General features: G+C 35.5%; 1 protein-coding gene across 1 annotated transcript; it reads right to left on the bottom strand.

The window, feature by feature from the left end:
* Positions 1–10,208: 10,208 nt before the first annotated feature.
* On the bottom strand, positions 10,209–12,731 carry LOC146145472 (centrosomal protein of 78 kDa-like). The gene has a single exon (XM_083389809.1). It carries the CDS (start codon positions 12,676–12,678, stop codon positions 10,810–10,812), a length of 1,869 nt encoding a protein of 622 aa, XP_083245935.1. The 5' UTR covers positions 12,679–12,731; the 3' UTR covers positions 10,209–10,809.
* Between the last annotated feature and the right edge of the window lie 25 nt (positions 12,732–12,756).

Here is a 12,756-nt window from a genome sequence, read left to right on the forward strand (position 1 = left end):
AATCAAAATAAAACGTTTTGTTTTTTCTGCCAAGACGTGTTTAATGGGTTGTGACGAAAGTATGTAAAACGCGCCATAATCTATGCCTTACGCAATGTATATTCAGGGGAAAGTTTTTTTTTTCAAGTCCCATAACATCTGCAACCAGTGGATGAGAGATTAGCTCTACAATTTAATTGATTTCATAAAATTTCTTGAACCTGTTGCAGAACTCAGTTTTCGATTTTTTTAGAAATTCGACAAAGCATGGCAAATCATTATCACAACTAACTTGAGTCACTTTTCAGCATAGAAAGTGAAGCATGTATTTTTGTTTTCTGAATCAACTTTTCGCTTCCTACCCGTCATGTTGATAGCTCTAATGATGCAAACAAAGGAACTAAAATGATAGCCTGATTTTTTTCTGTTCAATGTATATTCACACTAAAAGTGTAAGAATACATAGTGTATATTTTTATGCTATTATAGATTAAAAAATATTAATTTCAACGCTAACAATTGGTATCCACATAAAAACACATTTTTTTTCTTAAGACTACATTGGAGGATAATCTTAAGACTGTTTATTTAAACACATAAAACATAAAATCATTTCCGAAAATTTTACAGAAATATATGATTCCTTACTTCCCAAAGTGAATATATCTGAATTATTTCAGCTTACATTGGAAGATCCACACAAAACGTTTAAAAGATCCCAAACGAAACCATTAAAATCACTGCGAAAAAGTAAAGCTCGCGCCCCCTTAAGAATTGCTTGCATTTTTAAAGACGTCGCAAGACGTTTTAAAAACATGAAATTCATCACGAAAACGTGATTCCAGTTATAAATCAAAATAAAACGTTTTGTTTTTTCTGCCAAGACGTGTTTAATGGGTGTGACGATTTAGGCGAGTTGTATTGCACATTGTGTAGTCCAGGGGCTGATTCAGTCTTTTTGTGTTTTTAGGAAGCATGTTGAATACAACGTAAAGTATCAATTTACGGTTTATCTAGTTTGCCTAATTTTGTTCGTAAAATATGCTCGAGGCCCCTTTTAAAAAATATATGCCCCAGGCGTTAATTAGCCAACGTTGTTTACCATTTACTTTTGTCATCTTAAAGCGTAAGAAGCAACACTATAAGCGTATTAGAAATGTTTGCTTTTTGAATTATGTTATGATACTTTATCCTATACAGCTTTAAATCAAACTCTATAGTCATTTAATTTTCTGTCTTACAAAATCGAAGAAATGGGATTTCGTGGAAAAACGGTTCTTGTTACAGGTAAGATAAGCAAATCATATTACACCAGTTTCGGCTAAAACGGGGCATATCGTTGGCTCAAAAATATGTCCAGGTAAACTCGTTTTACAATCCGGTAGGCTATAAACGTGTACCGGTATTCGTGTTCAATGCGGTAGTGGCATATTTTGGTGTATTTATTTGGATTTTATAACTACATGATATTAAATCGCCCACTCTGACTAATACATGCAGCTCGGGAATAAAAAAGGCATGCAAACAAATCATAAAAACAAATTTAGTATATTTTTTAATTTGATGGCTTCACATTCCTAATGATTAATAACCCATGTGATTCACGGAATGCGTTGACTAACGTGCACTTAAGGCGATGTTTTTAAATAAGTTGACTTGACTTAAATCTTTTGAACAAATTACTTGGGTTAAAGTGTAGTGTTTTCATTTAGCAGTTTTTTATACAATTGAGTTATTTATCATAATTTGTGCACACAAAACAATTTGCTTGCTTTGTGATGCAATACTACAATTTTTTAGTCAATTTATTGCATTATTTGTCTAGTTTACAGGTTAATAGATACTTTTATGATAGTCACTTGACTTGAAGTGAATTGCTCTAATTATGACTTGACTCGAACTTGACTTGAGCAACCGATGACTTGGACTGGGACTTGACATGTTATTATTTAAAAAGACTTGACTTGGACTTGAGTTATAATCACTTTAGATTAAATTAAATAATTTTGTGCCATTTACATATATCCATTTCGGACATTCCTTCATACCTATCCAAATATTAAAGCAAGATAAAAGTAGGCCTATGCTTTTGTGTGCTTCGTGCCGAACAATGTGCCAATATTTTATGTGTCCAAGTTTCTGAAAGAAATAAGTTTTAAAGGAGCGATGTAAGCTTTTTTTATATAATTTTAGGTGCACCAAAGGGCGTTTTTTTCATTCCATCGTATCACAAATAAATTATGTAAACCACGACATAATCTACAGTTCAAATATATTGTTTAGAAAACATAGAACTATAAGTATAATATAAAGTGTATAATATTAAGCTTGTAGATTAGTGCAGTGGTCGGCAACCCGATGCCGGTCCGCGAGGATTTCGTTACTGGTCCGTAGCAGGTTTGCTAGATTAAAAGATCTTAACCTAAACAGTACGTAAAAACTCGGAAAAAGTCAAGACCAATTAAATGTATTTTATCATTCAAGAAAAATTAACTTTCGTCTAAACATACTCGATGGATGAATTGGAATGATGAAAAATAACATTTAGTATCAAGCTCTCGTGAGGTTTAAAACCCCTAGTGTGCTGTGGCCATATGAGTTACATGGCACGTTCACAACATTCAAAAATACATATTTTTATTGCAAAATCTCCTTAGTACGTAGATCGAAAAGTGGGCTAAATTATCACCTTTGAAGTTCAAGCGTATACCCTTAACTGCGGTAGCATATTCATGCAAATAATGTTTATTAACAATGTCCCATAATGAAATGATTTATTATTTTGATATTTAAGCAGGAAAGGTTTTCATAAAAAATGTATGCATTTTAATTAGTTTTAGCAAGCCTCTATGAAATGACAGAAACAAGCCAAAAGCTGAATGAGTTTTCTGACATCAACCACATGCAAAAAGTCAGATTTTTGAAATTTGGTGTAAAAATTTGGCAAGCCTTGTACAAATGTCTATATTCCATACTTTTGAGGTTTTATTCTGTGGTTTGTATACTTTTTTGTGTTGCCTTATGTTTATTTTATGCAATTTAAGTGTCATGTAAGGCCTGGTCAAAAAATAGATCTACAAAGTGTGACTGCTTTTAAAAGAATGCTATATTATCTTTTTTTGACAAGCTAGTAAGAGTAGGAATACGTAATCGATGATATACACGACAAGTGTAATTCATTCAATATAATATTGTAAGGCCTGCAAAGCGTCTTGAAATGAACCGCTGGCTGAGCTGAATTGCTTGGCGGGCCGGCTACCGCCCGCGGGTATCAAGTTCAATAATTCCTAGATGGAAGCATATCGTTGCGGCAAAATAAGCTCGAAGTTTGCATTGAAATGAGTTGTAATAAATTTCTTTACTGAACATTTGTTTTTTGGCCTGTCCGCAACAAAATTTTAGTTTAAAACCGGTCCGCATTGCAAAAAAGGTTGCCGTCCCCTGGATTAGTGTTTTGTGACCTTAATATTCTGTATTAACCGCCAACATTCACAATGCACAAAAACGCGAATTTGGACGTCTTAGGCAAGTTGTATTGCATATTGTGCAGTGCAGGGGAGATCCAGTATTTTTGTTTTTTTAGATAAGCATGAATACAACGTGAAGTATAAAGCTTATTAGCTAGTTTGCTTCATTTTGTTGGTTAAATTTTGCCCCAGGCGCTATTTAAAAAATACATGCTCTTCTGGGCGCTATTTCCAACGTTGTTTACTGTTTACTTTTGGCATCTTAACGCCTAGGAAGGACTATAACATTATGTGTCGTGTTAGAAATGTTTGCTTTGTGAATTATGTTATGATACTCTATCCTACAGCTTTAAATCAAACTCTATAGTCATTAATTTTTCTGTTTTGCAAAATCGAAGAAATGAGATTCCATGGAAAAGTGGTTCTAGTTACAGGTTAACAAATTATATTATAATTTAAGTAAGCAAATTGATCAATAAATTGAGACGCCTTGCAATGAAGAATTCTGAGTTGTTTTAGGAAATATTTAAAAACCGGTTAGCATAGGCCTTGTGTATAGGCTCACCATTTACAGCCTTAAACCGGGTAGCGTCGAAGCAGTTAGTTGATACGACTTATTATGGTTAACCATATTCAGACATGACGTCACTGAAATGTGTCATGGCGTGACGTATGAAAAATGAAACTTAAAATTATGTTGTTGCCAGTCAAATCCGATCGAAAATGTGCAATCAAAATACTGTCTAATTTCGTTTCAGCTGTCGAATTGTAAAATTAAATGATTGGCAAAGATGACGTAACAACATTGTTTCTTTAACGGGACGCCAAATTTGCAAATCAATTTGCAGTCTTTATATAGTAAAGGAGATGGCCACAAAGTATATGTGCGATACGAAAATGTATTCATTAGGTTTAAATTGGCAAAAAAGGGAGGCGTGGGGCATTTCACACCCAACAACATTTCTCACATTGCTTAATAAATTGTTAAAATAGCCGACATATTAGGAAATGAATGCCATTACAGCTGTATGAAAGAGCAGAAAGCATTAAAGTACGAAATGCAAAAAGCGTATTTATACAGGGTAGGCTACGTCAGAAAAACCTACAACATTTCAAATTGTTACTGTACTGTAGCGGTCTGACAGGAGGTTGAATTGAAACTTTGCAGCAGAGGACCTACCATTTGTGTTTCAGGTTTTAGTTTTTTATCAGTAAATAATGTTTTGTGCAATATTTAAAAAAATTCGTATCTGTTGGCCTTGACTGGCGAATACCGTGCATTTATTGTGGAAGATTTCGTTAGAAATCAGTAATCTGTTACTCGAGGGCGCCATCTACCGGATGTAATCTTTAAAACATAAAAATATAAAATGGTAACATTTTGTCTTTGAGATGAGACAATAAATGTTTTGATTGCTTATAAATTTTATTATTTTTCCTAGTTCGAAATTTGGTAGGTTTTCTGCCACACCCTTCGCCAGTCCAGGTCATTTTACATACAGATACAAAATTTTAAAAAATTGCACAAAACATTATTTACTTATAAAAACTAAAACATGAAACAAATGGTAGGTAGTTTGCTGCAAAGTTTCAATTCAACCTCCAGTCAGACTGCTACAGCTTTGGTACAGTAACACTTAAAGTGGTACGGTTTTCTGGCGCACCCTGTAAAATTTAGAAAACCTGTCTTTTTAAAAAGTAATTCGGCGCACAGTGCTTTTGTACGAAAAACATTTCTTCAAAGGGGGATAGAACATACCAAAATGCCTACATTCACTTAAAGGTAAATGAAACTCGCACATAGAAAAAGCGCAATTTACAAAATATATACAGTTTTAAGATAGGCTATGACCTAGTAAAAAATTTTTTTTATCTGTGCGGCGTTCTGGTATTAAATACTTTTCCAGAACTCCAACCCGGACCGTTCCGACTTGTTTCTGCAACGCCATTAATACATCAAAAGTAAAACATGCATTAGCTACCCAATCAATCTGGTGAGGAAGATGGCTAAGCAAATAAATTACAACAGTTTTTATATCCGCATAGTACCGAGCAATGTTGGATAACTAAATATCAAAACGGGACGTTTGATTGACTAATAATGACGCCGTGACAAAGCGTTTGAAACCGGGACAGTTTCTGCTAAAACAGGGCATATCGTTGGCTCAAAAATGTGTCCAGGCAAACTCGTTTTACAATCCGGTACTCGTAGGCTACTATATAAACGTGTACCGGTATTCGTGTTCAATACGGTGTATTGGCAGGTTTATTTGGTGTATTTATTGGTATTAACGATATAAAATCGCCCATTTTGACGAACAGCCCCTGTAATCCACGGAATACATGGTTATTCTTTATTACATTAATATACACTTGATTCCGTTTTTCGCCACTGCAGTAAATCCTATCCAAAAATCCTTTATCTCGTAAGGTGCTTCAAGCGGAATCGGCGCCGAAACAGCGGTTTACTTTGCGAAGGAAGGAGCAGCTTTGTGTATAACCGGGCGCAATAAGGAACGATTAGAGAACACCGAAACAAAATGTCGCCTTACTGGAAACAAAAACAAGGTTTGGTAAATTGTACCAGTGTGGGTTGGTATCAAAGCGCGTGGATATGTCATAAAACCATTGTTTGAAGTATTTCTGAAAAAAATGAAGCCTTACGAACAAATCCATCGGGTCTGCTCTTGGTAATAACAGTATAACTACAAAGTTTTAGTACAGCTGCATGTCACTTTAGATGCGTTGATTTGCGCAATGTTGTTTAGTCCGTTTTGGAGATTCGACGCGCTTAGAAACGCTTTTTTACCGACTGTTACCCTTCCTGAAGTGATGAAATCGGGTATTTAAATCAAATGTCTCTAAAATATTACCACGATTGTCATACCATCAAATCTTATTATAATATCTTCCTAAAAGCTGCTGGTTTAATCCCGCTATACGTTTCATTATAGATTCTTCAGATTGCCTCCGATCTAAGCAAGGCCGAAGGCCGTGAAAAAATCTTTGCAACATTTTCAGAAACGTTTGACAAGTTAGATGTCCTTGTCAACAACGCAGGTGTCACAGAACCTTGTGGATTTGAATCGGTATAAGTGTATAAACAAACTTTTGCAAAATAGGTTTATCTGCGTGAATCCTAAAAAAAGAATAGACTGCATTTAGATTGGCAAAATATCAATAATAGAGCAAAATATGAATTGAGTAAGGGTGACCCGGTTGGTTATAATAGAGTACAATACTATAAGCAGTAAACATATCTTCGTTTCGAAGTCTATATATGCGCCATTTTTGTGCGGTATTTTTTCTATGTCGATGAATGTCCTGTGCAGCCTTTTTCATTGTTTGATTTGTTTATCATTATTTTGTAAACGCCAAGAAAAACCGTGTAGGAAAAAAAATATCTAGATAACTAGCTTTCAGGAAAATCACATTGTTTTGTTTAAACCTTTTTGTATACCGAAATTTAAAATTATTATGAGTTTCGACCGAACAGCAAAATAATATGTGTCTGGTTTAATGCAGTCTACGATGGATCAATATGATCTTATGTTCGACACCAACGTGAAACCGATGGTCCACCTATCGAAGCTCTTTTTATCTTATCTCCAGGAAAGCAAGGGTATAAGTATTAGGCTTTACAAAACTGTATGTACCGTACCCAATATAACTTTGTTACCTGTGCTTATATAGGTTGTGTCGTCAACGTATCAAGTTCTTTGAGCACTTGTCCAATGCTAGGCCAGACGTTCTATGGCATGACTAAAGCAGCAATTGATTATTTCACTCGAAGCTCAGCGTTGGGTAAGCTTTTGCTGATATGATGTTCAGTAAATAATGTGTATGAAATAGCAATTAAACAACCCTTTTTTTACAGAACTAGCATCGTCGGGCGTAAGAGTCAACGCTGTAAAGTAAGTGGAACAAATTTCCTAAATTCGCTCAAGGTGATAAGTGGGGATGTCCGATATGTGACATTATATCTCGATGATGATACCCGATATGCTGAAAAAAATATCGCAATCCTACACCTACTGACTAAGGCGATTATTTTTTGACCTAAAAAATTAGAAATTTTGACCTGAAAAATTAAAATTTTGACAAATTTTGACCTAAAAATATATTTTTTTGACAAAATATTGACCTATAAGAAATAAATTCATTTAAACAACATATTTTTGATTGAAGTACGTACTGCAAGTCGTCAACCACACGTTTTTGATGTATAACTGACTACCGGTGAAACACGATTCAGCAATTTTTTCGGGTTTATGCAATACTGATGGGAATGTGTAGTTGATATTTTGTCATTTCAAAAAAAAAAAAAACAAGTAATAAAATACCAAAAAAAGAAAAACAAGACCCTGGTTATTTTACAAAAAAAATGTTATGTAAACAGTTGAAATACAGGGTATAAAGGGTTAAAAAATCAAAATACTATTCAATACATTTTCCAAATCAGAGATACACTCTTATATAAAGCAAAAACGAAGTTCGAGCTGAACCTAATGCGATAAACTAGACCCGGGTGGTTATTTCTACCGCTCGCGCGTATACGCCCTACTAATGACATGTTAGCTTACTATGCTCAAACAAACAAAATAGATAAACGAAAGGATTACAGGTATTTTTTATGGGTATTTTCAGAAAATCTTATTGCCGAGTTATAAGAAGTTTAGTTACCTTCAATTGTAAAACTATAATATTTTTGGACAAATTACCATTTTAAGGTAGAAATCGCTGCTTCGGTTTGCCAATCATGCCTATAATTTCTATATCGTGGCTTCGTACGATATCAGACAGGATAGATCGAATGGGTTGAAACACTGTTAAAATGGACTGTCAATTCTCGTCGAAGAGTAGTCCTTCGTAACATCGGGTTGCACACAACTTTGGTTTGATTGCCTTATTTTACTACACATCGCCTCAGAAGCTCAATTTGTGGAACGATACTCTTTTATGAGTCCGTAAATTATAAAATTAAAATTACAAATGCTTTATTCACCGTTGCAACATCATATTCTTACACCGAACTATATTTCAATATATTTTTCTTCTTTTTTGCGGTAATTGGGAGGTGTATTTTCGACACACGACAGAAGCTTGATTCTCGTAATGCCATGCCATTTATGTGACCTATAGGACATGTCTTTTTGACCCATGAGAGCTTGCAGACAGTTTTTTTTTCTGTTTTTACCACAGTCCAGGTGGCGTGCGCACCCCAAACCTGTTGCAATATCTCGAAGGAAACCAACAAGTGTTGGACAGCTATTATGATCAAATCGCCAAGGCCAGTTCGCTTGGACACTTGGTGCCAGTTTCCGAAGTGGCTGAATCGATACTCTATCTTTCGTCGGACGTTGCTTCATCTATTACCGGCACTTGTTTGTTAATTGACGCTGGTTTCAATACAAAAACCTTAAACGTCTATCAAGGTTAAATTATCATCGGATGTGGCTTCATCAATTACCGGCACTTGTTTGTTGATTGACGCTGGTTTTAATACAAAAACCTTAAACGTCTATCAAGGTTAAATTAACAAAATCATAGTAGCTGCAATCATTACCAATATTCCAATAATTACACTTGTGATCTTATTTATGTCATTTTAGGCTTTAGTTGTGCCAATATAGACTACGTTCGTTTACAATCCGAAACGTTAAATTTCTTTAAATTTATGTAGAATTTCCTATGTTACCTAATTAATCGATCTCATATATTCTACTGATACATGTCGATATTTTCATGCGTTATGTCTTTTTGCTAATCGCAATGCGGTTTTAGGCTCCTGTAAATGTTGGCGTTGTATAGGTTTGTCAGCAATATAAAAAAAATCAGTACATCAAACCGGAGTCGGAGTCTGGACTCGACAGAGTCGCTTTGTTCTGCTGGAGTCGGAATCGGGTTTTAAGACTGGAGTAACACTAACGTAAGACTAACCGATTCCGACGTGCGCATGTGTACATAATAAGGACGAAACTATAATCTGAAAGGTGGGATAGTATATTGTTGAAATTTTCCAAACATTATTCTGGCTGGATGAATTATGTGCCACCCCTATGAGTGGATTTCTGTATAGCCACCTTATTCCAGTTACGTTAATGAGTTAAAATACAGGCTGTAGAGAAGGAGCCGGCATAATCGAACACTTTGGCCTGACTTTGGTTTATTTTTTTGTCAAATTTGGATATATAGGAGTCGGACCCGATGTTTATGGTATTGTATCAAGAGAATAAAAAAATGACTTACACTCAACTTTAGTCAGGTGCTTTGTAACCTTTTGACACTTGTGCCAGTACTGAGACAACTAACGCTATATAGTCATTAACGAACAGCATTTAAAGAAGTATGGTATTATATAGGGTTATAAAGTTGTTTCAGGGTTAACATTTTACGGATTATTTTTTTACAGTAGGCTAAAACAACAATAAAGCTTCCTGTCTTTGCCTGTTGTTAGATACAGTCGGAAACAGCAATCACGGTAGGCTCGCGTTTGCTTAAAAAATGAGCTTCGTCAAACGTACCTCAAGAAACTACTTGCGGTCCTTCACCAGAGATAAAAGCATTTTAGAGTTAGTGCAAAGTATACATAATTTGAATTCTGTGTTCTACCTCAATTTTTATTATCTGTGTTGTTCTGCTACGAAACGTCGTACCAAAGAACTTCTAATCTCTTACACATAAATCCGATTGTTGTTAGGTTTATTATATATTTAAAATGTCCGCATTAGTTAAAGCCCTAAATAGATGCGTATATTTGGTATTTGTGAGTATGCTATTAGGAAAAATATTGGAACTAAAATAGTACATTTTAGTTCAATCAAATTGATATTCTTTATTTAAACTTAAAGCGTTTAAACCAGAAAAATTAGGGTAAAAAAATAAGTAAAGTAGTCATAATACAAGCCATTTTCACTTTGATTAATGTCAAAAAAGTTTTTTAAAAATTCATTGACGTAATAGTTTGACTGCAATTCTGTTTCAATTAAATTTTTTATTTTATTTAAATTTTATTCAGGATTTACTGTTGGCCGACCAGAACTTAATGTAAGAAAAAAATAATTTAGATCAAGTTCAACCAAAAAGTACTTTAATTTACTGCTTAAGGTAGCATTACTTGACAATTTAAATAGTTAAATAGGTTGGACATATTGAACAGAATCCAAAAACAATCACTAATCACATATACACAGACTGATGAAAAAATATTATTCCAAAAAAATATGCATATATATATAATACACTACTAAATAAACTACAAACATATCATGGTACAGCAAAATTAAAAACAGTTATGTATATTGCAAATGTTAACTAATTTATTACATTACCATTATTCACAGTTTAAAGCATATAAAAAACATTATAAATTAGCCTCACTGTGTTCGGAAATTGAATTCGATTGAGAGTCAGCAGAATGTGTGGGATTTTTTGATTGTGCAGATCCTTCAATAATTATTGGATTTTCAGGGCCAGCATGGACAACTGATTCTTCACCATTTGTTATATCTGGAAATGAGTTCTGTTCATCACTTGGGGTTGTGGCTTTTGGGGATTCTATATGCTGTTTAGTCAGCTTGGGTTTCTTCAGTCTGTTAGAGGTTGTTGCCCCTTCTGCGGATTTGGCAACAGAGGGTTTTCCAGAAAAACCACCCAACCCCGCTTCTGCTATCAATGAACCCAGACCTAAATCGCTTAGCATATTTAAAAACTCATGGAATTTGTTAAAGGATTGGTCAATGCTGTCCAGTAGGACTTCATCCTCAATTTGAGACTTCAATTTTGAGTTTTCGAGGGTGTCAGTTAGTTCTTTTCGCAGTCTGGAATTTTCAACCTCCAAAGCCATCACCTTATTATTCAGCTGCTGCTCATTTTCTTTGGCTCTGATCAACCTCCTTTGAGCATCAAGAAGATTGATTTTTAAATCTTTAACATAGGCATCATCTGCAATGTTACGCGAAAGCATCTGAGTTGGTGTTGGAGCAACCTCTTGGTCATACCCTTCAATATGAAGAACTTCATCTGAATCTGATTCCTCATCATCTGATAAGCCCAGTTGGTGTTGGGATGCCCTAACTGCAGTCCTCCATGGAACATAACCCTTCTTGCCAGCTGGTACAACGCATGGAACACCATCAGCCGGAGGAGAATTAGTCTTTTTAGTGAAGTTGACCTTTTTGGGAAACAGGTGTCTGGTTGTTTGTCTTGAAGGCCTATATCTATTTGTCTTGTAGGGATCTTTTGGGGGCTCTTCCTTTATCCAGGGGTACTCTGCTTCATCTTTTTCAGTTGCATTCATAAGAACAACACCGAGCACGCTTCTCAGAGTCGCAGAATCGACCATGGGATTTCTTCTGATGTCCAACACCACAAGCGTCTTGTTGCTTTTCACAGTCTCCATAAGATGTTTGGCACCGTCCGAGCTAATCCCGCAGTGCTGTAGATCTAATGCTTTTAACCACAAATCATCCTTCAAGGCATCAGCGAACATATTAATTCCGCTATCCCCAATCATTGGGTTAGAGTTTAAGGTGATCCTTCGTAAACCTCCCATGCAATTTAAGTTTGGGACTCGATATCTCAAGCCCTCTGCCCATGCATCGCTATGCCTTTGATTTGACTGGTGTTTTATCATTTTTGTTATAAACTCAGCACCAGCTGATGTTACATTGCAACCGGCCAGACTTACATGACTCACTGTTGGATGATGCTTGAGGGCATGACATAGCACATTCACTCCTTTGTTAGATATTTGACAGTAGTCAAGCAAGATGTGGGTCAAAGTGCTGTTTTTGGCAATCGCCTTTGCTAAAATTTGTACATCCTTTTCACGCAATGGGACTCCTTGCAAATCGATGCATTTCAGTGCCTTGGTTATACACAAGCAAGAGGCAAGAGAGCGAGCAGCCCACACTGTCACATCCTTCATGCAAATAGCAGGGGTTCGGCGCTTAAAGTAATGTGCTTTTCTGCCACTTGCATTAGCAGCTGATTGCTGAAAATAGCTTCTAATTGCGATGTAACGCAAATTTTTATTGATTTTGATAGAGTTCAATATTGGCGACCAGTCAATCATTCGCACTTTGTCGCCATTAATGTCTAAAAGGCCCCTTTTTATGTGAGCCTTTACGTACGGCAGTGGTACAGTGTCTTGCAAGGCGCACAAGTTATCGTAGGTACTTACAAAGTCGAACGATCCGCGTTGCCGAACTGCAACACTTTCGGGAATCATGTTTAAGGTTGCAATGAATTCCCAACTTAATCGCGTTCTGTGTATAAAATCCTGAAAACTGTTTGCGTTTCGAGATGA

This window comes from Ascidiella aspersa, chromosome 5 (genome assembly GCF_963924565.1).
Source record: "Ascidiella aspersa chromosome 5, kaAscAspe10.2, whole genome shotgun sequence".
Taxonomy (NCBI): Eukaryota; Metazoa; Chordata; class Ascidiacea; order Phlebobranchia; family Ascidiidae; genus Ascidiella; species Ascidiella aspersa.

What these genes read in the sequence shown, in the direction of transcription:
- LOC146145472 (XM_083389809.1), bottom strand. Translation starts at nt 12,678, where the DNA reads ATGATTCCCGAAAGTGTTGCAGTTCGGCAACGCGGATCGTTCGACTTT.